The 24,589-nt window shown below is 39.0% G+C and overlaps 5 protein-coding genes across 5 annotated transcripts; 1 reads left to right on the forward strand and 4 right to left on the reverse strand.

Moving 5' to 3' along the window:
• Positions 1–65: 65 nt before the first annotated feature.
• LOC106292560 (thaumatin-like protein) lies at positions 66–1,280 on the reverse strand. The gene is made up of 3 exons (XM_013728170.1): positions 1,122–1,280; positions 652–976; positions 66–578 (listed from the first exon to the last, which is right to left on the reverse strand). The coding sequence occupies exons 1-3, from the start codon at positions 1,177–1,179 to the stop codon at positions 230–232; spliced, it is 732 nt and encodes a 243-aa protein (XP_013583624.1). The 5' UTR covers positions 1,180–1,280; the 3' UTR covers positions 66–229.
• A 1,265-nt stretch (positions 1,281–2,545) lies between these two features.
• LOC106295558 (ERAD-associated E3 ubiquitin-protein ligase component HRD3A) lies at positions 2,546–5,595 on the reverse strand. The gene is made up of 6 exons (XM_013731489.1): positions 5,023–5,595; positions 4,452–4,943; positions 4,092–4,307; positions 3,412–3,735; positions 3,055–3,297; positions 2,546–2,963 (listed from the first exon to the last, which is right to left on the reverse strand). The coding sequence occupies exons 1-6, from the start codon at positions 5,545–5,547 to the stop codon at positions 2,727–2,729; spliced, it is 2,037 nt and encodes a 678-aa protein (XP_013586943.1). The 5' UTR covers positions 5,548–5,595; the 3' UTR covers positions 2,546–2,726.
• Positions 5,596–5,912: 317 nt separating this feature from the next.
• Positions 5,913–7,005, reverse strand: LOC106294815. Its single transcript, XM_013730485.1, has one exon. The coding sequence runs from the start codon at positions 6,813–6,815 to the stop codon at positions 6,066–6,068; it is 750 nt and encodes a 249-aa protein (XP_013585939.1). The 5' UTR covers positions 6,816–7,005; the 3' UTR covers positions 5,913–6,065.
• A 63-nt stretch (positions 7,006–7,068) lies between these two features.
• Positions 7,069–17,202, reverse strand: LOC106294814. The gene is made up of 42 exons (XM_013730484.1): positions 16,964–17,202; positions 16,323–16,401; positions 16,105–16,185; positions 15,947–16,027; positions 15,760–15,836; positions 15,574–15,628; positions 15,431–15,479; positions 15,114–15,251; positions 14,727–14,805; positions 14,479–14,557; positions 14,344–14,390; positions 14,019–14,213; positions 13,710–13,785; positions 13,479–13,559; positions 13,333–13,413; positions 13,139–13,215; positions 13,018–13,072; positions 12,880–12,928; positions 12,639–12,776; positions 12,355–12,436; positions 12,199–12,277; positions 11,882–11,928; positions 11,284–11,495; positions 11,044–11,131; positions 10,800–10,919; positions 10,592–10,710; positions 10,419–10,491; positions 10,209–10,328; positions 10,025–10,093; positions 9,743–9,913; positions 9,606–9,653; positions 9,397–9,538; positions 9,196–9,293; positions 8,905–9,049; positions 8,726–8,811; positions 8,542–8,652; positions 8,327–8,401; positions 8,085–8,150; positions 7,809–7,997; positions 7,624–7,731; positions 7,466–7,546; positions 7,069–7,386 (listed from the first exon to the last, which is right to left on the reverse strand). Exons 1-42 carry the CDS (start codon positions 17,066–17,068, stop codon positions 7,204–7,206), a joined length of 4,134 nt encoding a protein of 1,377 aa, XP_013585938.1. The 5' UTR covers positions 17,069–17,202; the 3' UTR covers positions 7,069–7,203.
• Positions 17,203–19,733: 2,531 nt separating this feature from the next.
• On the forward strand, positions 19,734–20,659 carry LOC106293870 (protein YLS3). Its single transcript, XM_013729506.1, has 3 exons — positions 19,734–20,160; positions 20,264–20,323; positions 20,399–20,659. Exons 1-3 carry the CDS (start codon positions 19,803–19,805, stop codon positions 20,521–20,523), a joined length of 543 nt encoding a protein of 180 aa, XP_013584960.1. The 5' UTR covers positions 19,734–19,802; the 3' UTR covers positions 20,524–20,659.
• The last annotated feature ends 3,930 nt before the right edge of the window (positions 20,660–24,589 follow it).

The following is a 24,589-nucleotide window of genomic DNA, read 5'->3' on the forward strand; positions in this document are numbered from 1 at the left end:
TAAAAAAAAAAAAAAAAAAAAAAAAGTAAATACCTTAATAAAATGGAAAATAGTTATTTTTTAAGTGTTGTTCCAATCAATAACAAATCTACTGATATTGATATTGTTATAGGATTTTGCATTTCAAGAGTGTTACAATTGTAGAGACATAAACCTCAAAGATTCCCGATTACATAACACAAGATATTGTTGCTAACAGAGAAATGCCTTGTTCTTAATAATTGTAACCTTAACGGCGATGGTGAGGGCAAAAGGTGACGATGTAGTTAGCCTTGGAACAAGTTGCGATGCTGGTTGGGTCGTCGTAAGCGTAAGAATAAGCTTTAGGGCAAGCGACCTTGAAGATTTTGGAGTAAGAAGTTGGCTTGCAGGTGAGCGGGTTACCGAACGTGCCGGTACAACAGTACTGTGGTGAGTTGAAGGCAGAGCAAGCGCTTTTACAGGCTAACACCCGTTTCCCGTTGCGTGACCGGACTTGTAACCCAACCGGACACATCCGGTTTAGATCGCTTACACAACCGGCGTAGCTACATTGACCTCTACCTTTCACCGGCATTATCGACATAGCGAGGTTATAACTGTCATTACACAAAAACACTTTAGTTAGATTTGTAACAAGAGTAGCAAATTTGATGTTAAGAGTTTACAGACCCGTCGACGAGGCTGACGTCATAGAAGTCAAGCTCTTGTCCGAGGGTGATTTCTGCGAGAGTGGCCGGAGGTGAACCGCCGGCACCGTTGCAGGTGAGAGAACCGCCGCAATCTCCGGTGGCGCAGCGACCACGGCCAGATCTGTCAAATGTGCAGCCGTGGCGACCCCAGAAGCGGCCGGACCAAAGCGGTGGGAGCTGAAGGGTGTAGGCTTTGTTAGCAGGAAGCTTAAATCCACCGCCGGCGAGTATGTTTTGGCCGGCGCTGGGCTGGATGCCTGGCCACACTGGATATCTGCATTTGTTGAGGAATACGACCGTTGAAGCTGGTCACAACGAAGAACAAATCAACATGTGATTAGAGAATCTGCAACTAAAATATTTACAAATCTAATAAACGTGAGACATAGTTTTTCAGTATTTAAAAGTAAAATGTGAATAATAAATAGATTTCTAATATTAAAAAAGAACCTGAAGCGTGAGAGATAAGAAGAAGGAAAGCGAAGGTGAAGAGGTTTAGTGAAGCCATTGATGGAGCTCCACTTGAGCAAGAGTGAGACTCTGAATCAATTTGTTTCCGCTCAGTTCTCAGTGCTTTTTATGGAATTTAAGGGAAAAAGTTGGCTGTGAATATTATTTTTGGAATGTAATAATGAAAATGTTACCACATGTCTCGAGACTGTCAGACCAGTTAGTGCGTGATAGCTTTTTCTTTTCACAGTCAAAATAATGTAAACTGTCCTTTCATCAGCAGTTTCGTTGTCAAGTGACACTGATTAATCATTCTTCGTAGAATTCGAAATATGAGTTAACTATACATTATCAAATTATTAAGGAGCAAACACTCTAGTTTTGTCTTAATCATATAAACAACCATCACTACTAAAAAGCGATCTCTAGTATAAGCATCATCCACAAATGTAAAACGTAAACTGTATGTATTTAATTCAGGTATGCATCATTCAGATTACTATTATTCATGAAAATGTGTAAAATACTCCTAATTATTACGCCCATCTTGTGGATGTGCTTAGTCGTCGATACTTAGAGCATCTCGTAACCCCTAGCTATTTTCACCTCTATATGCTATAATAGAGGTAAAAGTGCTACATTTCATCTCTATTTCCACCTCTAAATAGAGATTGCTATTTTTTTCTATAAAATAGAGGAAAAAATAGCATTCCTCTATCATAGAGTCATATTTTTTTTCTTCAAAATAGTCCTTTTAACTTTCAAATTTTTATAGTTTATAACCAAAATAATTATATTTATAGAGAAATACAGTTTTGTAGGAGTATAATAACATTTTTTATTTACATAATAGTCTTTTAACAAAACTTTAGTTTAAGAAAATTCATAAGTTAATGAAAATATTTTAAAAGTTAAAAATAAATAGGGTTAGTTATTAACTTTTATAAACAAAATGTATCTTTTGTAAAATTAAAATAGAATTTTTTGAAAATATTCCTTTAGAGAGGCAAAAATAGAGAAATACATTGGAAAGAAACTCATCTCTATTTTAGAAATGTTCTATTTTAGAAGTAAAAATAGAGAAATACATTGGAGATGGTCTTATGAAAGATCCTTATCAGCTTAATTCAGGTATGCATCATTCAGATTACTATTATTCATGAAAATGTGTAAAATACTTCTAATTATTACACATTTATATCTTCTTCCATTACTCGTTTGCATTTGTGATTGATTACGTTTTATTTATTGTACATTTGACTATGGGGTAACTACAAGGTCCACAGTCAAATCTACAATAAAATTCTTGTAAGAAAGTTAAAGTAAACGCAACGCAATAAAGCATTACTTTCACCAGCTACTCCAAATTCAAAAACAAAATACTTTTTAACAGCTTACACTCAGAGGCACGTTAAAACCCAAAAGATTAAAAGTTAAGAAACTGGGCGTTTAGTTTGGTTAAAATAACGTAAGAAGATACATCTATTAAGAGACTTAGGCCCAACAAGATAAGTTGCAGAAAAAAGCCGCGATCCCACAAAAACTTCTTAAACTGTACAATAAAAACCAAAATATGGTTGTATGAAGAAGACGATGATCACCTCATCACCGTGGGAATGCAGCCAGGTGTTGTGCCACCTCAGCATCGAGAGGTTGAGCCACATCGCCTCCCACAGGATCGGGGACAACAACTTGTCTTCGTTGTCTCTCTCGGAGATAGAGAATCGTAATAAGACAGACAAAAAGTGTGAGGATTGTCGCGTTACCTTCGTCAAACACCACATTCTCAATCCAAGCCTCTACCTTTGGATACACTTCTGGCAATGAGTCCACAACTCTCACCTATCAGTATAAAGAAAATACGTATCCACTTTTGTCATTTCGATCAAGATTATAGGAACTAAGAAAAAAAAAATCGGGGTTTGAAGTTTACCAGGAAGGTATCAGCATAGTTTCTACGTAGCCATAAGCTGGCGAGAGCAAGTGTGACTGGCAATTTAGCTGCTGCATCGCTCTGAAGTGCTTGATCGTAGTAACGTTTTGCTAGATGCAGGTCAAAGGGAAGCCCTTGTCCATGCTCATGCATGTAACCTAGGTTGAACATTGCTTGCGCGTTTGACTGTGATTTAGCATGCATGTATGCCTCAGCCGCACGCACATAATCTCTCTCAGTACCCTAATCAGAGATCCAATAATGAGCAGAGAGAGATTTAGATTTTCTAGCTGATTCACATCTTATTCGAACGTTATTGGTCTCATGATTTAATTTCAAAATAGTAGGAAAACTAACCCGGCCATAGTAATAAGCATCTCCAATAAGGAGAGCAGCATGTTCATTGCCTTGTTCAGATGCACGCCACCACAAAGAATGTGCTCTCTCATGTCTCTCCTTGTCTGTGCAAAACCCAGATACTCCCATGCACATGCTTCTTTCACCGTATTTGTCGAGGATCCATGCAGCATTACTTTGTGCTACTTCATAACCCATCTCTGCCATTCTCGAGTATAAGATTAAAGCCTTACCCACATCTCCTTTAAGGTAAGCTTCAAGCGCCCATCTAGAGAGAGAACTCCATGGTCCTCTTTCTGCTACTAACTTATAGAACGAAGTTGCCTGTAACCAAAATGCAAGGAAAGTGAACAAACAATTAAAGCATAAAGTCCCACAATAATATGTGCCCAAAGTGTTCAAGGAAATATGCCTAAGAAATCTGAAATAGGGTAAACATACGCCCTAGTGGAGACAAACATATTACACTTCGATGTCTTAATAAATATACGTTATAGCTAATCACAAACATTCCCTTGCCTCCATAATAAAACATTGAAATATGGCTTACGTTCTGAAGTTTATAAGAGCAGGCAGCCAAATTTTTTAAAGAGTTTCATCCCTCTGGATTTAAGAATCATTGCATCTTCCATCCTCCATGGTTAGGCAAAAATAGAGTTAGAAATTAAAAAGTATGTTACCATTTCCAGGTTCTTCTTAAGCCCAACTCCAGTATGGAACATCTTGGCGAGTTGATAGAAAGCCTTCGGTTGGCCAGCATTTGCAGCAACGAAGAAGTATTTTGTTGCCTGCCTCACATCCCTTTTGACTCCAATGCCTTTAAGATACAGAACCCCAAGGTTATAATGCCCACTGGGGTCTTCATTGTCAACAGCCTTTTCAAAATATTCCTTTGCCTACATTTGAAGCCATATTACAATGGAACGTTAGATTCATAAGTTCCTATATTATATCCATCGTCTAAATATATTCCTGCTAAATCAACAAAGCTAAACCTCTAGTCAGATAATAACCAAGTCCTGGGAATTTTGAAGCCATACCTTAGTGTAGTTTTTCTTCTCTACTCCATACCCTTTAACATACAAGTAGCCAATCCCATTAAACGCTGAATATAGACCTTCTTTCGCCGCAAGTGTAAGCCATTCAAGCGCCTTGGTATAATTTCTCTCAACACCAGCTCCTCGAGCATATATCTCCCCAAGAAGTTCCATAGACCTCGGTTCTCCTTTCTCCACCGCCTTCGAAAACCAGTGCAACGCCTTGGTGTGATCACGCCTTAACCCTCGCAGACCAAAGTAGTAGAACAGTCCAATCTTGTACATAGCCGCAGCATTGCCTTTCTGTGCCTGATACTCCAATATCTGAAAATCCTCATCCTCCTCCCCTCGTGACTTCCTTAGAGCGCCTTTGTTCTCTTCAGTCCCGCTGTGGATTCTAGTTGGTTCCACCACGGGAGAGTCCTTTGAGATCAGGAAACTATTCACAGCGGTTTCTGCTAGTTCAGCGTATAGTTTCACAGCTTTATCATGCATCTGCAAACACGAGGGCCAATCAAATAACAAATTCAAAAGCTTAAACTCAAAACATAATAATAATAATCTTTTGGCTTACATCTTGTCGCAGATACGTGAAGGCAAGTGTCATCTTAGACTGCATGTTCCCACCTTCAGCAGCAAAGTTATGGTGAAGGAAGGATTTGCTTTTGCTCTTCTCCCTCATCATCCCTGTCCCGTACACGAATCCCATCAGCGACTGCGAGTGCGGATCTCCGGACGAAGAAGCCGCCTCTATCTCATCCACCGCTTCCTCCATCAACCTATCGTTTCCCTCGCTCGCCGCCGAGAGAATCTTGTGGAGGCCGGAGTAGTACTGCGGCGACGCGGCTTCGACGGTTGAGTCGTCGTCCGGCTCGAACATCCGTCGCCACGACCCGGGATCGAGCTCCTCTTCGGATTTGGGTTCGGATTCTCCGAATTCGTCGAAGTCGGAGGAGTCTCCTACTCCGGGATCGTCTCCGCCGCTGTTGAGATCGTCGTTCGAGAGGACGAGGACAACGGGACGCGCGTGAACGCTACGATCGAGGTAATAGAATACGATTACAGAGAGAATAACGATTCCGTAGCCTGAGATTCTCATTCTTCCTCCACCTTATTCGTCGTCGTCAGATCGAGTTTCAGAAGGGGGTGACTCGGGAGAGAAAGAAAGAAGATGAAAGGGGTAGTTACGTAATTTCACGCAGTCAATAAATTGCCACGTCTAATCGTTATCATACATCCAATAGTCACATGCCACGTAAGTAGACTTGTCCAAATTGCGATAAATGTAAATCCACTTGACGAGGGAAAGAAAGAAGATGATAGAGAGTAGTTACGTAATTGTCCAAAATAAAAAAAAAAAAAAAAAAAAAAAAAAAAAAAAAAAAAAAAAAAAAAAAAAAAAAAAAGAGTAGTTACGTAATTCACCGAGTCCATAAATTGCCACGTCGAATATATCATACATCCAATAGTAACACGCCACGTAAGTATACTTGTCTAAAATTGCCACGTAAGATAAATTCAGTTCAGTTTCAAAATTTCAACTGTGTTAATCAAATACACGTCTTAATTTTTTTGTTTATTTATATGCATATACAAAGAGGACGATCAAAGAGTTTTTTAGTCTTGAATCTTATTATCTCCGTCATCAAGCTTCATCAACATCCACTGTAACGATTGAATCACTTCTTGGTCATAGACTTGCTTCTGTTCCGCCACCCTCTTGTACTGATTCGCCTCCATCTCCACCGCGCTCTTCTCCATCCGTAGCTTCAGAAGCATAGCCATGGCTTCCTCAGCTGCTGATTCCGCCGCTCTTCTCTCCTTCTCCAGCTCTTTCTTCAAACCATCTCCGCGTTTCCTCTCTCTCTTCACCATTTTTCTCAGAGTAATAACGTCGAACACCTGATCCTCACGTGACTCCTCCTCGTCCTCGCTTTCCTCTGTCTCCGATAACGCTGGAGCAGTGTCTCTGTTCGCTCTGAGATTAAGCTCGTCACTTCGAAGAAGTTTATCACAGTTCTCACAGCTCTTCTTCAATTCATCAGCAGAATCAGGATCCCAGTGTAAGATGATAGCTTTCTTCTGATCCAGCTCATCAACCAAACAGTATTTGGAACCGAACCCATCTCTGTTGTTGTCTTGATCGAAGGAACTGCAACACTCAATCTTCGGAGATACTCGATGTAACTTCTCTAGGGACTGTAGAAACGACGAAGGACACTTGAAGAGCAGAAACTTTAGTGACAAAGCAAGCAAGTAAACGAGAAAGAAGAGATTGAGAATCTGAGAGAAACTGCAAAAAACGAAGAGCCCACATCCAAAGTCATCGACTTTACTCGAAAGATTGAGAAATGAAGCGAAACCCATTACGTAGAAGTAGTAGACATCAATAGATAAGAACGAAGCAACTCGTAAAGATATACACTTTGAGCTTTTTCTAAAAAGAAGGAAGCTGATTCCCAATGAAGAGAATGTGTGTGAGAGTTAGGGATTGTGGATTGGGGAACGAGAAGATAAAACGGCGAAGATTGCGAGGTTTATAATGTCTAGAGATAACACCCATGTATAATTAGTAAATTTATCCAAAAAAGAAAGTGGCTTCCCATTTAAGAAATTCGAATTTCTTTAAAAAAAAGTTTTCTTTATTTTTCAACAATTGTACATTGCATACAATGCATTTGATGGGTTTATTTGGATGTGCGGATATGATTTACAACTGTAAACATACTCTCACTGTGCATTGTTCATTAACAAATTAAGCTTTTCCGGCAGAGCCAAAGAGACGAATCTTGTCAGCGATCACAGCTTTCATGGCTGTTTTTGTTGCCGACATGAGGTCAACAAGGTCGGTCTTTTTCTCGGAGGTAAGAGCATCCATGTAAGCCTTTCTTACTTCTGTGTTCACGTTGAACTTCCTCACTCCATTCTCAATGCATTCCTGACGACAACATGAGACCAACAATTAATACCCATAAAGAGTTAAAGCCATAACAAAGTCTTGATACAACTCTAGATACCTTGATAAGTTTCTCAGGCAAACCAGAAGCTCCATGAAGAACAAGAACGACGCCTTTCTTTGAACTTAAATTGTGAAGTTCCTATGCACATGAAAAAATCATTTAGAATAAGTGACGCAAACTCACTAAACTGCACTCAGTATAAGAATATGTTTAACCTTAAGTAAGTCAAGCTTGAGGTTTGGGCCGGACTCCGGGTATTTTCCATGGACATTTCCTATACACACAGCCAGAGCATCTATACCAGTCTCCATAAATTCCTGAGCCTGAAAAAAACTCATTGATGTTTGTTTTAGAAGACCTGAATAGTAAAATGTGAGAGGTACTTAAAAACAACAAAGACCTGATGAACGTTGGTGAGCTTTGCTTCATAATCTTCAACGGTCAAGCCATCCTCTGTACCTGAGAGTCTACCTAATTCAGCTTCCACCATAATGTTTTTAGAACGTGCCAACTCTGTTATCGTTTTTGTGTATGACACATTTTCCGTGAAGGAAAGATGAGAACCATCTACCATCACTGAATCAAATCCCTGCACAGAGATCAATTGGTATGAAGCTTTCAACATAAAACTAAGTACAAAGAGAATGAACGTAGGCGACATATATCTCAAACTTACGAGTTCAAGAGCTTCTAATAGCTCATGTTTTGTTGTTCCATGGTCAAAATGCACTGATATAGGAACCTGCCACATTATGCATATTGGTAACAAAAAATTCAATATTTATTCCGGACAATCTTGCTTCTTTTCTCAAGTTGCCGAGTTTTTAGTTTTTTCGTTCGATTCGTGATAGCAGAGCAAACTCAAGATACATGACTTTGAATAAAATATACATCCAATGCATAATCAAAGTTACTTACCCTGGCTTGCTCAGCTGCGGAGATGCAACATGATACCAATGGAATACCTCCTTGCTTGAACGCACCTGGATGGACCTAAAAGCATAGCCATAAGAACAGGGGAAAAATAAGCTTTCATTTTTTTTTTCTGTCATGCATTTTTGAACAATTGAGAACAGAGTTATGCTTTGGTTTTTATCAGTGTCTGATAACGCTCATATGGTCACAACACTAACCTGTAAAATGGCAGGACTATTTTCTTCCTCTGCAGCTTCTACAACAGCTTCTATTCCTTCAAGGTTATACACATTGAATGCTCCAATCGCATAGCCACCATTTTCCGCGTTCTGTATCAAATAAAAACACAACATCAATATATGAACAAGAAAAATCAGGCTGGAGGAAAAGAGGGATACTCACAAGAAGCAGCTCTTTTGTTGATCGTCCAGCTACTACTGACCAGGACTTCACAACTTCTGCAAGAGCTGTGCTGCTGCCAACATTACCTGTTACGTGTAGGGAATATATTTTTCTTTTCAGTTACGGATACCTATTTTCTTTAGTTGAATATTTTTTTTATTACACAAACTAAGGTTTACCCGGGAAAACAATGTAGGGAACTCCGGGATGTCTACTTTCTGGACCTAACTTCCATACTGGAACACCAGCAAGGGCTTGACCAATCACAAGTGCGCGTCTTGCTTTAAGTGCTTTTGTTGCTGTGTCTGATGACGTAATTCCACCCTAAACAAGCATGTGTTACAGTGTCAAAATGCAACGAAGTATAAAACAGTTGCAATCATCGACTGTCTTGTACATTGACAGATTGTGCCAGTAAGTTTATGATATGGTAAGCTGAACAGAGAAGTAACAAGTGTTTGCAAAAGTACCTTAGCAAGAATATAACGGGGTCTAGTAGTTATCTGGCTCACTACTTCAACCAGAGCGGAGCTCACTTTGCTATTAATATCAAGACTCTCCGAAGATGCTGTCAAAATAGATAGCAGGCCCGTAATGATGTTATTCCTTGGTCATCATGACTTTATTACTAAGTAATAAAAATATATAAAGAACAGGAATGGAGAAACAACTTTTCCCAGTGATGAGCTCGCGACTGCTCATAATTAGAGTTTCTCTGCCAGCCCGAAGGAAAGCATCAGCCATCTCAACCGCTCTACTGATTTCTGCAGCTCTCACTTCGGAGGACTTGAGAGCAACTTTCTCCACAGAGATCTGTTGATCATAGCCAGAAGTTAGCCACCATAACAACTATCCCTGAGCCATATGTACTTATTTTTACCTCAATGCTCCTTAACTTCTGCTTATGTTGTAACTGAAGTTCTTCAACCTGTTGGTTTAAAGAAAATGACCCAGGACTCTTTTAACTTTATTCCATTTAACGCAACAGAGAAATCAGAGTTATTAACGAAGGTTAACCTGCTTTGTTGTTTTTGGGACATAGGAACCCACAACTATTAGCGCACCACTACTTTCTTTGTCAGATGCAAAATCTTTCGGCAACACAAGATCTTTTGGAATAATCCCTATGCGAGCTGACACAAAGCTAGCAGCAGTACGGCATAAGAAAGATTTCCCTTTCTGTTCTGCCTGTCAAAGATAATGTTTGATCAAACTAAAGGAACAAAAATATAAGATGAAAACAAAAAATCCATACTCTAAAAAAAAACTCTAAATGATCAAAATATTAGGCCGGATTACCTGGATCATACCCGCAGCAAATACAGCCATGTCTCTATCACTAGCTGAATTGACAATACATGCAGATCCCTGAAATGGAAATAAAGTTTCACTTTATATCAAACCTGGAGTTACTGGTTCCACCAAGTTCTGAAGACCAGAAAAGTTCCCTGAAAGCCGTAGCAACATATGCTGGAAATATTACCTTCTTTAAACTGCATAAGAACTCACACACTGCATCAGGCCCACCTGTTCTTAGAAGTTGGATTGATATCGACTCAACGCTGTTAGCAGGAATGGTGCCAGCTGTTTTTTCCTCAACCCACTGGAATCATATAAAATTTGTTCGTCACTACTATTTTCGCCAGGGTCAAATTATATTATTAGATGATTCTGCTGTTGGAAGAATTCAGACCTCACGGAGATTTGAGGATTTGTATCCAAAGGATGCGTCTTTGGCAAACTCTGTCTCTCCTGCAGGAACTAATCTGCAATACTCATGATGAAGAATATCAAATTTCATGCTCGGAAGGAAACTTTTCCCTGATTCAGGAAGTAAAAACACACTCTTTGTTCACAAAGATATACCTATCAGAATCTGCAACATAATGCACATCATCAATAGTATAGCGTCCTCCTTGAAGGAAGAAAGGGCAAATAATCCATGCGTCCATTTCCCCAAGTATAGAGACAGCAGCATCTGCTTCCTGCATAGATCATATAATTCATAATTTCAAGTTCAAATCCCACATTGATATGAGGGTCTGCCATTTCATTCTAGGAGCACCAAACTTGCCTGAGGAAAATGGCCACGCAACGTTGAATCACCACGCAGAACAATTGTATAGTCAGCGTTGTCAGTTTCTTTTGATGCAGCACATAGGTTGGAACAGATATCTTTGATCAATGCACTAGCCTGTTTAAGAAATATGCAGTTAGAGCTTGAAATTGCGGAAAGCTGATGTAGCATAAGCTTTTCATTGTTCCATGATATTGGGACTCTTCAAGAAGTAAAATGTACAAGATAGGAGTGTCTTGACCTTCTCCGAACTCAATGACCTCGAATTTGTCAATATGAAGAAGCATGCAGGCTTTTTTCTGAACTGCTCAGAAATAGACTCAATACTCCTGCCAAATAGGGCAAAGCATTAATCAAATATCTAAGTCTTCCATTGGGGTCTAGGCTAGCTACTTGCCAACTATTACTTAGGCGGATTCATGATAAATTTCGTGTTAGCAAGGTAAATTCAGCATTAATAGAGAAAGTATGCAAGACCAACCATTCTGTTAAAACCTCTACGTCATGAACAGTTTGTGTCCCAGTTGGATCATCATCTAGAACAACCAACGTCTTTGACTTTCCCGTATTTAGTCTATGTATGTCATCTGTGGGGTCGAAAGGCCATTCAGATGGAAGAGATTTTAATACGTCTTGTTTCTTCAGAACAGGAAGTTTCCCTTCTACTTTAACCCCTCCAAGGGTTTCATATACCTACAAATATAACAAAACCCAAACAAGACACAAATCTTAGTACTGTTATAGCTTCACTTTACCATCTACGGTTAACAAAGAGAATCAGCAAATAGTATATGTGGATCTTGAGTCCAATAGTTCGTTTGCTATAAGATTAAAATCGAAGATGTTTCAGCTTCTTCTATTCATTTTAGAGCATCTCATCTCAATAAACTGTAGGTATTTTCCGTTTACTAGTAAACGTTTGCACTTGCAGCCCTTTCAAGTAAAAAGAAGATTTCTATTGTTTTTAAAGACGGATACTAACAGGTAAAAACTATCTCAAACTCAAATCACTATAATATTGGCGCTAGGAATCAGTGCACATATGATATTCTAGGAATCAGTGCATATATGATATATACCTTGACAACTCCAGCATCATCTATCCGTCCCCATCCCGCAGCAGAGCCTGCAAATGAAAAGATCTCTAAGTATACTTGTCTCCATCTATACGGGGCAAAAGGAAAAGGAACTATAGTAGTATATATCACTAAAAGTACATTTTTTTCTCTTTTACCAAAACATTCAAGAAAGAAGCACTGCTAAGAGATTTTTGAAGAAATTTTGGAACACATGATGAAACCACGTATTCAACCCAAGTATTGAGCTCTTAAATGGTAGGACCGAAATAATGCACGTTCAAGATGAACTGAGAAAAGTAAAAAAAATTAGAGGCTACCGGCTAAGAATAGCTGGTGTGCCATTGTTGATATATGGAGTGGAACTTTACGAGATGAACCGTCTCGGGTAACAATTCCCTGCAGTCAAAACTCTTGCTAAAGTTAATATAAAAAAAGAGAACAAGTTTACAATTGACTACAGTTGCTAATCTTACCAAATCCTTAACAAAAATATCAAGAGCAGAGTATGGTGTATAATCATTATCCAGCATGTGTGGAACACGATTTTCAAACATCCTGCAAGAATAGAAACCATTCAATACATAGCAGGCTAACACAAACATGTTTCTCATAAACTTGTAAATATAAATATCAACAAGCAGATTCACAAGAGTGGTGCGCATTTCATCAGAAATGCTATTGCCGTTGATGGTACCACAGACTTTTTCAGAGATGAGAAAAGAGAAACTTATTTCATAAAGATCTAAGTAAGACATACCAAGATGTTCCACCGCAGTTGGAAATAACATTGAATAGCTTTCGAGTATTCAGACCTAACCGAGCTCCAAATGCCATTGCTTCGGCAGCTGATGCAATATGAACTCCCGCAAGCAATTGATTGACCATTTTAACACCACTATGGAACATCAAATAAGCACGTAACAAAGAAAGTGAAATGATGTACATCATGCTGTAAAGAAAGGATCGTGATGGTGATAACAAAAGAGCAAAAAAAATACCTTCCTGCGCCGCAACCTCCTCTAATCACATAAAGCTTCTCACTTAATGCTGCACAAAACCAATATAATCAGGTACGTACAGGTTACTGATATGAACAAGAAACTATTTCACGAGAAAAGTGAAATTGAGATCATCACCTGACAACACCATCCCCGCAGACTTGAGTGCGTCTTCGGTACCTGAAGCCATTATCTGAGAAAAAAGCATATAACTTCAGCTTCATTACAGACACGGTATGTAGGTTTCTAGACTTCGTACCGTAAGTTCTCCCATGGCAGCCCTCTTAACACCACCAGAAACAGGAGCATCTACCAGCTTTAGGTCCTTACCCTCATCTAAAAGATTACCAAGTAAATTATAGAACTCAATCAAGTGACAGTAAAATATCATGATGGAAGTAAAATGATCAGCGAAGCATCTGACCATTAAGATCAGCCCAGAGTATAACTTACTTTCTAGACGCCTTTCAAGCTGACTAACAAATGCGGGAGAGACTGTTGAAGCAAGTACAACAGTTGTTCCAGATGGAATAGCTGAAATATTGTTAAAGAAAAACTTATGAAAATCAGCTTAAAGCTAGGATAACAGAGATGTATACCTTCAACTGCTCCAAGATGCCCATACAAGACATCCTCGGCCTGAACCTCGTTTGTTACCATAATGACAAGAACATCAACATCTGTAGAAGCAGATGCAAATAAAAACATATATCAGGGGAAAATTTACTGGATTCACAGGATCAAAGAAGGATTTTCATCTCAAAGTTCTGAGAGCTACAAGACACATCTACACTGTAATCTGTTTCACTTGTCCTGATTTTGAGGACTACCTTTTGTCACATCAGCTGGAGAATTTGCCGCCAATCCCCCGACACTCTCAAATCTGACGAGCGTTGGCTTGTATACCTGCAATTCAGTATCAGTATCAAACATTTCATCTAACAATATCATTTTTTCTACTCAAGATGCACAGGCTTTTTTAAAGTTAAGCCACCTATTAGCAATTCCTACATGTATAATATCTGAATGATCGAACGCTAATACATCAATAAGTTAATAATTGTATGAAAAGTCACCCAAAACATGAATACCATAGACTCACTAGAGCATTAACAGTGGAGAGTTTATCAGAGGCTTACGTCATAACCACGGACAGAAAAGTTTGATTTCAACAGGTGCGCTGCCATACCAAAACCCATTGCTCCGAGACCAATAAAACCAATTCTTTTCACATGCTTTGCTTGAGTAGTAATTTCTTTGGCCAAATCCTCCGGCTTGTAAAGTTCTTTATTGGCTGCTTCTAGTATGCCAACACCAAGCACTTTTTCCCAGATCTGTTTAATCATTACGCAAACCTTTCATTAGACTGGTATGTGTCAAATACATGGTCTATGACAGTAGTTTTCCGTTCCTTTAAATTTGCCACAAGTTCCGTAAAAAAAAGAAAAGAACTCTATAAAGGACCTTAGCCAATGAAATAGATGTATCATCTCCGTGCATTTGTGATATTCCTGGACAAGGAGAAGTTATGCATAAAATTAGACAAGTGGAAAGAGGTCACTATCATTGTACCATACATAAGATCATATTGATATATACCGAGGATTAGTTGCTGACGTGCAACTGCCAACAGCGGGACAGGAAATGGGAGCGATTTGGCTTTATCTTCAACAATGCCCTAACCATTTGGAAAATCAGTTAGCGTTTCATTAATTTATGTGCTAAACATCAAGATTTAATCACAGTGAGTTTAAAATGACTCATTAACTGGATCTAGATTTTGTTTTTCTCTCTTTGCTAAATCAATTTGACAAATATATAGTCACTTTCAATTTGGTGTATCATACCAGATTCTGAGAGAGAACATCGAGGAAGTGACCATCTATATCACTTTTCAGCAACAACGGTATATGATTCTTGTAAATCCTGAAAACAAAATGCACACAAGACGAGTTAATTCTCTGACAGCCATTGTAGGAATATTGACATGCTAATATGGCATAAACCTTCAGGGAAATCTTTAGTCTATTCTGTTCTCAAAACTTTCAGGATAAAACTATTCTGCCTATTATTTTTTCTTCTCCTTAATGAGTGTATACTAAAGTTCTACTACTGCATGAATTGCCGTCAAGACTATCATTTCAACAGTCATACTGTCAAAAATCTTTTTGGTTTTGGTACTGGAATACTTTTGTATTACTCGTAATCGAGGAAGGCCCTTGTAGCATGCATACCATGAATTTCCAGCAGCATTGGAAATGATGTCATACAATATCCATGGATGCACACCCGCCTGAGAACCTAAAGATATAGCCTCCACAGCAGCAACAAGATGAATGCCCTCAAGCAGCTCGTTCACCATTTTAACTTTACTGGTGCAGAAAAAAAAAGCAACGAGATCAATGAGTTTTCTATAATGTAGGGGAACAGGTAGAATCATCAAACGTTTCGTTTCATGCATATTATGATCAGGGAATTCATAGGTTTTATGATATTTCAGCAAACAACTTGACCAACACGAAAAGGTTATTTATCACCCCAAATTCCATACCTTCCAGCACCAATTTCTCCCTCAAAGGTATAAAGCTTCTGACACATTGCTTCACGAAAAGAAGGAAGCTGTCTCAGTAACAAAATTAATCCTCATAAAGTCTACATGTTGAGAAGGTCTATAAACTTGAGTTAACATTTTACCAGTAAGATAGGGTTGTGCTCTTGTGATTGAATCTGACCTTCCAGATGCTATGATCTTATAAAGTTAAAATGAAACGGGTTATTACAAGTATAATGACCAGCCACTTTAAACAATGAATGGAGATCAAACTAGCTCAGTGATACTCCACCGACATTAAAGACTTAGCAAGAGAGGAGAAATTATACCATTAGTTTTCCATCAAGAAGCTCAGACATTCCTTTTAAAACATAGGCATCGACTACAAAAATCTGCTCTTTTCCCTCTGCATCGGAAACCAAACCCCATTTTCAGTTCACGACTGAAAAGCGGAAACTTCAAAATAGAGAGATGAAATGCAAACGATGCCTCAAAAGTATCCAAATTTGTAACAACCTGTGATTTGTTTCTCTAGCTTCTGGAGGTGCAAAGGCGGTATTGTGGAAGACAAGAGCAAAACAGCGCCCTTCTGTATACCTAAAAAAAGAGATAACGCAAACAGTCTCTTACACAATAATCCTGAGATGAGGTAAAGAAACTTGGGGAATAATAACCTTTAATAACACCCTCGTCGCCAAAAATAACATCTTGAATTTGGTCAGGGTGGGAAAGTAAAACCACCACAGCTGCTGCACCTGCTTAATAGTAACAAAGAGAGAAAAGAGAGTAAACAGAGAGGCAGCAACAAAAAGGCTAGTTCTAAACTTTTGGTTCCATGTATCTTAAAGTGTTTCTAATTACTTATAACACACACACACACACAATCTGCTACCTTTGCCAACATCTGCAGGACTGTCACATTTGCATCCTCCCAATTCAGTGAACTCCTCCACCATCTCTGTACTTATCTGTGGAATACAGATACAACCGCTTAGTTTTTCTCCTCGGATTTTAGAAAAGCTGAAGAAAAAAAGTCTTGTTTGTTTCTTTCTAGACAAAAGCAATAATCACAAAACTTTGCAGTCCCCTCAGAGAGAAGGTACTACTAATCAAATCATTTCAGTTGAACCAAACACTTTTGTGTTGTGAAAATGGAAACAAACGTGTAAGAAACAGCTGAATTTCTCTGAGATCGAACCCATGAATTTTCACATGTTTGGTACCAATATTATGAAACCCGATCAACCCATACATACACGCCAAATTAACGACGGCGGCGGACGAGGTCCATAGTTTCACACTTAGTGACATCATTGTATCATCATTGGCCAATGAGATTTATTAAAGTGTTTCTATCATTGATCTTCATGCAGGTGCACCGTATGTCACGTTCATTCTATTCATCCACCAATCCTCGTTAGACGCCACCAACTTGCGTTCCCAACGTATCAACGTCACGATCTTGTAGAAGAAGCTGCGTAGGTTCCGTGAACCCTAAATTGGATTCATAAAGTTACTTTCATCTTGCTGGAAAAATGCTTGAACCTTAAACCCAGAACGAAGAAGCGAAGAAGCTAATTCGAAGCTGAAGAGATCCAAACCAACGAACCCAACGACGGCGCCACCGTCACCTCCCATTTTTTTTGTTCTCCGATTGTCCTTTCCTTTCTCCACCGATGTACAATAATTAATTTCAGTCAGCTAACCAATTTCATACGCATATGTTTCTGTAACGTCTATATCAACATCCGTTTTGATTAATTTTATAATAAGCGCCATTGCGATTTGCGACAGATAAGTTAACATCGTAGACTCACTCATACGTGGAAATCCATATCCAAAAAGGGTTTTTAACTTATCTGGCAAATGCTCCAATAAAGCATAAAATAAAATAAATAAATGAGGATAATACAACAAAGATTTTTCTTTTTTTGCTAAGAATATTACAACAAAGATTTGAACATTGCAACAAAACTAATAGAGTTTTTACCTATTAATCAAGACCTCTCAAAGAGAATCATCTTCTCAAGTTTTTTTGAAAAAAGGCATTCTATTTAAAAAGACAAAGTACAAGATGTGATTGTTAAACTCAAAGGAACTGATAAACTCAAAAGATTAGTACAACTCTTTAGTTTGACCAAGATAAGAATGACACTTGTCCGCTTGATTTAGGAATTTCGACCCCTACGGCCTCGTTTCCCTTTTCCGCGAACTGTGAACCATTCGTTTCCTTGATACTTTTGTGTAGGCTTAACCAACCTACCGCTTCTTGTCATACTTCCAAATTCATCCATTTGTTCGGTGATACAGAGATCATTCTCTATATCACCAAGCTCTTGGTTGGATTCGGTTGAAAGAAGGGTCATGGTTAAAGGATCATTTCCTGAGAGTTTAATATCCTCACTGATGATAATATCTGATACATTGTCCATAATTTGGTGGAGAGTGGGAGCAGATGATGAACCTGCTAATGTAGCGGCTGAAATAGATTTGGCATCCAAAGATGAGTGAGAGACAATAGAGCTATCCTTCTGAGTAGTAGCTATTGGAGAGTGAGCAGGGAAGTGTGGTGGCGTTGAAAGAACCTGCTCAACACCAGCTTGGGTTTCCATTTCTAAATTTTCAACTTGTATCATCTCATGATCTGAGACAACAGTGAACTGACCTTGTTCTTTATCAGTTTGAGTCCTTGGTGATTCATTAGACAAATCTTCAGTGTGACTTGTTTCTTGAACAGCTGGGAGAAGACACATTTTTTCCTTATGTCCTAATTGCCCACATCTGCCGCAAGTACTCGGGATCCAAGTGTACTCAACATCCACCAAAAATATATTACCTTGTTTGTCATCTAAGGCAATTTGCTTTGGGAAGGGCTTATCAAGTTCTACTTCAACCAGTAGCTTTGCTTCTCCCAAACAAGTCGGATCAAGGCGAGGTTTGTGCGTTTGCATAGGCTCACCAAGTCCTGATGCAACATGGCTGAGGCCTATTCTTGAGTAGCAACAATCCGTAACATTTTTGAGGGTTACCCAAACCGGAATTGTTGAAATTTCAGGAACTTTAAGTGAGTTCACTGGTTTCCAAGGTGAAACAAACAACAAGCAGTCATCAACATGCCATATACCTCTCTGAACTACCCATTGTCGAGTTGAATCATGAGGAATGTGAAACATATAAGATGACTCGCTTATCTTACGACAACCTATTCTGCAAGATCTTCCCCACAACCTATTCACTACAGCATGAATTAAACCTCCAGGAGGAAGAGAGCAGCGATGAAACTGACCAATAACATACTCTTTTTTTATTCTCTGGTCCTAAGGTTAGTACTTGAGAAGGGATTGAAACATGAGGAGTTCCGTCGAGTCTGAATGTAGGCTCGGCAGCTCGATAAAGATTCCTGGTGGGAGGGTTCATTCTGGCAGCCCACAGAAATCTTAGCGTTCCATCATTTTTAAGTTCTGGAACTGGTATCTTCTGAACTGGTATAAGAGGAAACTCTCGAACAGTAGTTATGTGATCTCTTTTCTTCTGGTTTTGACCAAGTCCGTCAATCAATGTCGGCCAGAAGGAATCAAGGAGTTTGTTTAGGTATTGAGGGTCAAAATCCTTTGGTGTTGCCGGTGTTGGTGGAGTAGCCGGATGAGCAAAAGTGAGAGGTTTAGCCCATGCTCCTATCAATGGAACAAAAGTAGCCGAAGGGTCGGAGGATAACTCTGACGGAGAAATAATAACTGGAGATAAATCAGTCGACTGAAGCACAAAGTTGTTCCCAGGAACACCAGCTTGGGAACAAGCTTTAGGAGATGAAGGAACACCAGCTTGGGAACAACATCATCTTCTCAAGTTATTCTCCGTGTTCTATCGTTTTATGTATCATTTTATCTAATATTGTTTGTTGTATTTTGGATTTGTGTAATTTGTTTACAATCTAATTAATAAATCTATGTTGTTAAAAAAAAATGAGGATGATTTTGTAATTGTCAGGTGAGATTCGTCATTCGTGAACGTGGTTGAAAACTACAACAAACCGTATGTTCATGCTCTGTTCTGTTCATGTAATAACAATCTTTTCTGTGATCTCTTATAATTAGATTGAAATTAGGATTTAACTAATTAAAAGTCACTAATCCAGAGCTTAGTCTTCGATCCATTGCGTAAGAACCGGATCAGAACTGATTTTGTTACTGTTTCTCGGAAAACCAGGGAGAAACTCGATTAGATTGCAAAACAAACGAAACTGTAACCAACGGTGTGTACTGTATTATATATAAGATACGTGAAGATGTATTACATCAATCCACACAACTTTCAAAGGAAGACAACAAAATAACCGTCTGTTTGAAATATTAATCTCTTTGCTTTTTTGAAAATGGAGGTCGTTAGATTCGCCGTCGCCGTCGTTTTTGTATTGTTCTCTGTTTCTTCGTCCAACGCTGAGCCTACACCGGCAATGGGTGGAGGCGCGGGAGGAGGAGATGCTCACTCAATGCCGTGTATACAGAAACTGATGCCATGTCAGCCTTATCTTCACTCGGTGACTCCACCACCGCCCGCGTCCTGTTGCCTGCCGATGAAGGAGATCGTCGAGAAAGACGCCACGTGTCTTTGCTCGGTCTTCAACAATGTCGACATGCTCAAATCGCTTAACCTCACTAAAGAAAACGCCCTTGTTCTCCCTAAAGCTTGTGGCGCCAAGGCGGACATCTCGCTTTGCAAATCCAGCAATGGTAAGCCACTTAATACGACGCCGTTTACAGTGGGTTTTAGCTTAGTGCACGCACGTTTTTGTTCCTTATCTTTATTATTTTTAATTTTATTTATTTTACTAAGGCACCACTACACCTTCGACGTCGCCGGGAACTACCATGACTCCTCCGGCATCTTCCACTGGTATGATTGCATAATCTTATAATAACAGTTGTACGTGGTGGAGTATTTATATTTGTTTCTTTAATACATGAACAGGAAGCGGTTCCACCGGAGCTTCATCTTCTTCAACGGCCAAACCAACAAACTCGGCTCCGGCTATCGACTTCGCCGGAGCTAGCTTCGCATCAGCTTTCGTGGCATTGGCAACAATCTTCTTTTGATCTACTACTATACTGCATTATGTCTTTATTCATTATTATGTAGGTTTTTTAATTTGTTGAAAATTGTTTGGTTATTGATTATTATTATCATTGTTATGTACTCTGAAATTTCTAATAATAGTAATAATTGCCGGCATGTCTTTACCAACACTTTCTCTAATTAGTTTAATGCCCACATCTAATTACGGTTTTTGTTTTAATTTTTTTTTTTTGTTTACATGTAATGCAATCACAAACATGTACATTACCACAAGTCGATATGAACTATGAATTAGTGATACTATGAGGTTACTACTTCAAACTATTAATTTTACATATTCTGGTGTATAATATACATATGTCAAGTATACAATATGTTTAAATATGTATATACCTCGTTAGTCTGATAGCTAACGTTTTTGGAAGCTAGTTTTTCAGCTACTGTCAAGATTTTGACGTTGCAACTCCCGGATAATGTAATAGGAAATGATTCCCTGTTAAAATATGTTGACGATAGCTACTTGAGATCCCCTTTTTTACTTTGATTATAACTAACGTGTTTATATAATTTTATCCAAGTGTTTGTGACTGTGCTTTTTAAGATATAATTGAGTAGGAAATCTTGTGACAGTTCATCAAATGGATCCGGTATAGTTTTTTTATTTGCAAGATTGATGCAAATAATAAAAAAATGAGCAAGAATACAAAACAAGTAGAGTCTGAAGTCCAGGGCACTTTACAAATAAAATCATATACTTCGAACCACTGACAGCGACAAATGCATATCTGCAAGTAAACATACAGCCGCATAAACATATACACATGCACATTAGTGTGTATTTTTTATCCCCGTGTGAAGACATAAGTTAAGAGTGCTCAACAACAATTTTGCACATACTAATTAACCTTATCATCACTACTAAATTGTTTGTATGTAATTTTCTTAATCAATTAGAAAGTATGTATACTGAAAATTATAATCTGGAGGCTGGAGCTAAATATATGGTCGTAGCCACAACATGAGTTAACTCTGATAATCAAATCTACAGAATACATTCTCACATATGGCATGCCTTTTTTTTTTTTTTTTGAAACACACTTGTATTAAATCCTCAAATCAAAGTAGGTGGAGCCAATAAGACCAGTTCAACAGACAAACTCTGTTTTGCTAGCATATCAGCTTCAATGTTTTTCCCACGGGGAATCCAGTTAAAAGAGATAAACTCAAAACAAGAAGATAAAGATATGATATCAGCCAAGACCCCATAGAGGCCAGCTAGAGAGGTTTTCGCCTTGATTGCTTTGTTTAGAACTGCCGAGTCCGATTCACACCTGATCCTCGCATGTCCTAGTTCCCGGCATTTCCAGATGGCTTCTCGTAAAGCCAGAGCCTCCGCAACCAAAGCTGTTTTCACATAGTGAGCAGGAGCTGAGAATTGAGCGGTTCCACTCTGATTTTCCACTGTCCATCCCAGTCCTGCAATGTTCAAAGATTCTTTCCAGGCAGCATCAGTTTTAACTAGGACGCAACTCGCATTTGGCGTGAGCTTTTGCGCCATCGGACTCTTCATTGGGGCAATCTTTTGTTGAGCAGATCCCCATTCTCTTGCCGCTTGGATGGCTTTGGACAGAGTATCTTCAGAAGAGAGTTGCTTGTCATTGAAAACCAGATTGTTTCTCGCTGTCCAGATGTGCCACAATATCCATGGCGCTAAGGGTCCCTCTGTAACTCTAGTTGGTGGTAGGTTCTTTCTTGTGCTCACGCTGATCCAGAGGCTACGCGAATCTATAGATTCATTGTACTCAATTCTTGAAGAAACAGGGGAGGAAGTCCATATCTGTTTCGCATAAGAACAATGAAAGAACAAGTGATCTATAGATTCAGCCATGTTACATCGCTTGCATTTCCCCTCTACGTTAATGTGGCGTGCGCGCAGAGCTTCTCCCGCCGGGATCGCGCCATGGAGAACTTTCCATACAAATAGTTTTGTCTTCGGTGAAGTCTTAAGCCCCCAAACTGCCTTCTTCCAGTTGAAGTTCTGGTCCTCTTGCGTGATGTTCATCAAGTCCGTTCGGTTTGAGAGAGCTTTTGCGTATCCCGTCTTCGTTGTGTAGCTTCCTGTCTCTGTGCCTAACCATGCTAGCTTATCGGGCGCCCCGGTGCGACTGGGTTTGAGCAGGCAGATTTTGTGCTCCTCAAACGGGAGGACCAGTCGTATCATATCTAATTCCCATTCATTATTAGAGAGCAGAAAATCTGCCACAGTGAGGTGTTGAAAGTTCATCGGCGCCGGGCCCATTGGACGTTCCTGAGAGTCACAGCTGAGCCAAGGTTTATTCCATATGTTGATGTTTTCCCCATTACCTATTTCCCATCCTGCGTTTTCTATTATCAGATCTCGCCCTTTTAGAACTCCTCTCCATCCATGAGATATCTCGCTTTTCTCGGAAACATATAGGAAATCTTCAGAGGTGCAATATTTGCCAAGAAGAATGCGGCTCAGCAATTTGTCAGGGTTGTTAATAATCCTCCAGCTGAGCTTTGCAAGGAAAGCTTCATTGAAACTTTGGATGTCTCTGAAATCCAGTCCTCCATGTTCCTTAGGGCGAATGAGTTTATTCCAAGCAATCCGAGCCATCTTCTTTTTTTCCATACGGTCATCCCACCAGAACCGAGTGAGCGCTGATTGGATCCTTTTGCATAGAGATACCGGAAGTTTGAAACATGACATTGCATGAGAGGGGATAGGTGAGAGGACACTCTTTAACATCATCATTTTGCCGGCCGTTGAGAGGAATCTATTAGACCAGCCGCGAGCTTTTTGTGTTATCCGATCCACGATAGAAGAGAAGAGGTCTTTCTGGCAATCCTAGATATTTGCCTGTCCCACCTTCTTTTTGTATCTGCAGTGTGTCTTTCAGGGTTGATTTCAGAGCCGCTGGAGTGGCATGCCTTTTACAATAACAATATACAACGTTGATTAATAATCATATAAAAAAGTCGCAACTAACAAAGATACATCTATACATGTACGATGTATGATGTATCCAGACATCTAATGAGCTGTATTTGTATATTATGATATACTAATTTGTTTCATGGTACCTACTTGTGTAATCTCTGTTTTTGGCTTTTGGAAATTCTAAAAACAGATAAACTAATTAATATTATAATAAGTAAAAATGTAAATAAATTAAAAAGGAAACCGAAACAAGAGTAGCCATGTCTGATGATGAGTTAGGTAGCGTCGTGACTCGAGCTCAGCCCAATCGTCCAGCTTATCCCAATCACACCCATCCTTCATGGCTTTATCCATGTGCTTGTTATACGTAGTGTAAAATGAAAGAAAATCGTGAAGCCATAACTTTGATTTTATGATCTTTTAAATGTTTTAATATACGTAAAATAAAAAGTGTACATTCGTTTGAACGAGGGATTACAAGTACCCAGAGCTGAATAAGAACATTTAGTTCTAAATGACCTTTGTCACGACAAAAAATCACAAATAAATATATACAGGGCCGGTCCAGAGTATAGTCAAAAGATCCGACCGTTTAAAGCATCATAATTTTAACCGATAATTTTAGTCGTATATGGGGCATTATAAAAAAAATTACATGGATAACAAGGGTATAAAATTTAACTGAGCTTGGGGCATCAATAAAATTTTGAAAATGTTGGACCAGTACTGAATATACAAGTAATTCCTAGTGTTTGGTAGAACCAAAGATAGATAGACAAAGAAGCTGGTCTTATAAGGGATGAATCTGATTAATTATCGAGTTTGACTTGATTATATGATAATTAATTAAGTAGCAGCCAGATATATATGGATTAAACTGAAACGAAAACATTACTTTTTGTAATTTGATTACTATATATCTATCCGATAAAGCCCCAACAAAGTTAAGAAGCGACAAGTATAAACAGGAGAGAGGAAGATACACCCAGAGCTGTGAGTTGTACACAACCAGCTGAAAGAATAATTAACTCTTAATCACCTGTTAATCCATAAACTAATAATGTATACACATAATTATAAAAGCCATCCCATTTCTGAGAAACTTCTCTCTGTGTATGCGGCCT

Source organism: Brassica oleracea, chromosome C5 (genome assembly GCF_000695525.1).
Source record: "Brassica oleracea var. oleracea cultivar TO1000 chromosome C5, BOL, whole genome shotgun sequence".
Lineage (NCBI taxonomy): Eukaryota > Viridiplantae > Streptophyta > Magnoliopsida > Brassicales > Brassicaceae > Brassica > Brassica oleracea.

Excerpts from the sequence above, each read along its gene's own strand:
- LOC106292560 (XM_013728170.1), bottom strand. The coding sequence starts at position 1,179 with ATGGCTTCACTAAACCTCTTCACCTTCGCTTTCCTTCTTCTTATCTCT. Across the intron at positions 977-1,121 it reads TCTTATCTCTCACGCTTCAG|CTTCAACGGTCGTATTCCTC; the intron begins GTTCTTTTTTAA and ends CGTTGTGACCAG. Across the intron at positions 579-651 it reads GACGTCAGCCTCGTCGACGG|TTATAACCTCGCTATGTCGA; the intron begins GTCTGTAAACTC and ends GTGTAATGACAG.
- LOC106294814 (XM_013730484.1), bottom strand. The coding sequence starts at position 17,068 with ATGGGAGGTGACGGTGGCGCCGTCGTTGGGTTCGTTGGTTTGGATCTC. Across the intron at positions 10,920-11,043 it reads GGTCATTGAGTTCGGAGAAG|GCTAGTGCATTGATCAAAGA; the intron begins GTCAAGACACTC and ends TTTCTTAAACAG. Across the intron at positions 7,547-7,623 it reads TCAAGCTTGACTTACTTAAG|GAACTTCACAATTTAAGTTC; the intron begins GTTAAACATATT and ends TCATGTGCATAG.
- LOC106293870 (XM_013729506.1), top strand. The coding sequence starts at position 19,803 with ATGGAGGTCGTTAGATTCGCCGTCGCCGTCGTTTTTGTATTGTTCTCT. Across the intron at positions 20,161-20,263 it reads GCTTTGCAAATCCAGCAATG|GCACCACTACACCTTCGACG; the intron begins GTAAGCCACTTA and ends TATTTTACTAAG. Across the intron at positions 20,324-20,398 it reads TCCTCCGGCATCTTCCACTG|GAAGCGGTTCCACCGGAGCT; the intron begins GTATGATTGCAT and ends ATACATGAACAG.
- LOC106294815 (XM_013730485.1), bottom strand. The coding sequence starts at position 6,815 with ATGGGTTTCGCTTCATTTCTCAATCTTTCGAGTAAAGTCGATGACTTT.
- LOC106295558 (XM_013731489.1), bottom strand. The coding sequence starts at position 5,547 with ATGAGAATCTCAGGCTACGGAATCGTTATTCTCTCTGTAATCGTATTC. Across the intron at positions 4,308-4,451 it reads AGAAGAAAAACTACACTAAG|GCAAAGGAATATTTTGAAAA; the intron begins GTATGGCTTCAA and ends CTTCAAATGTAG. Across the intron at positions 3,736-4,091 it reads TTAAGAAGAACCTGGAAATG|GCAACTTCGTTCTATAAGTT; the intron begins GTAACATACTTT and ends TTTTGGTTACAG.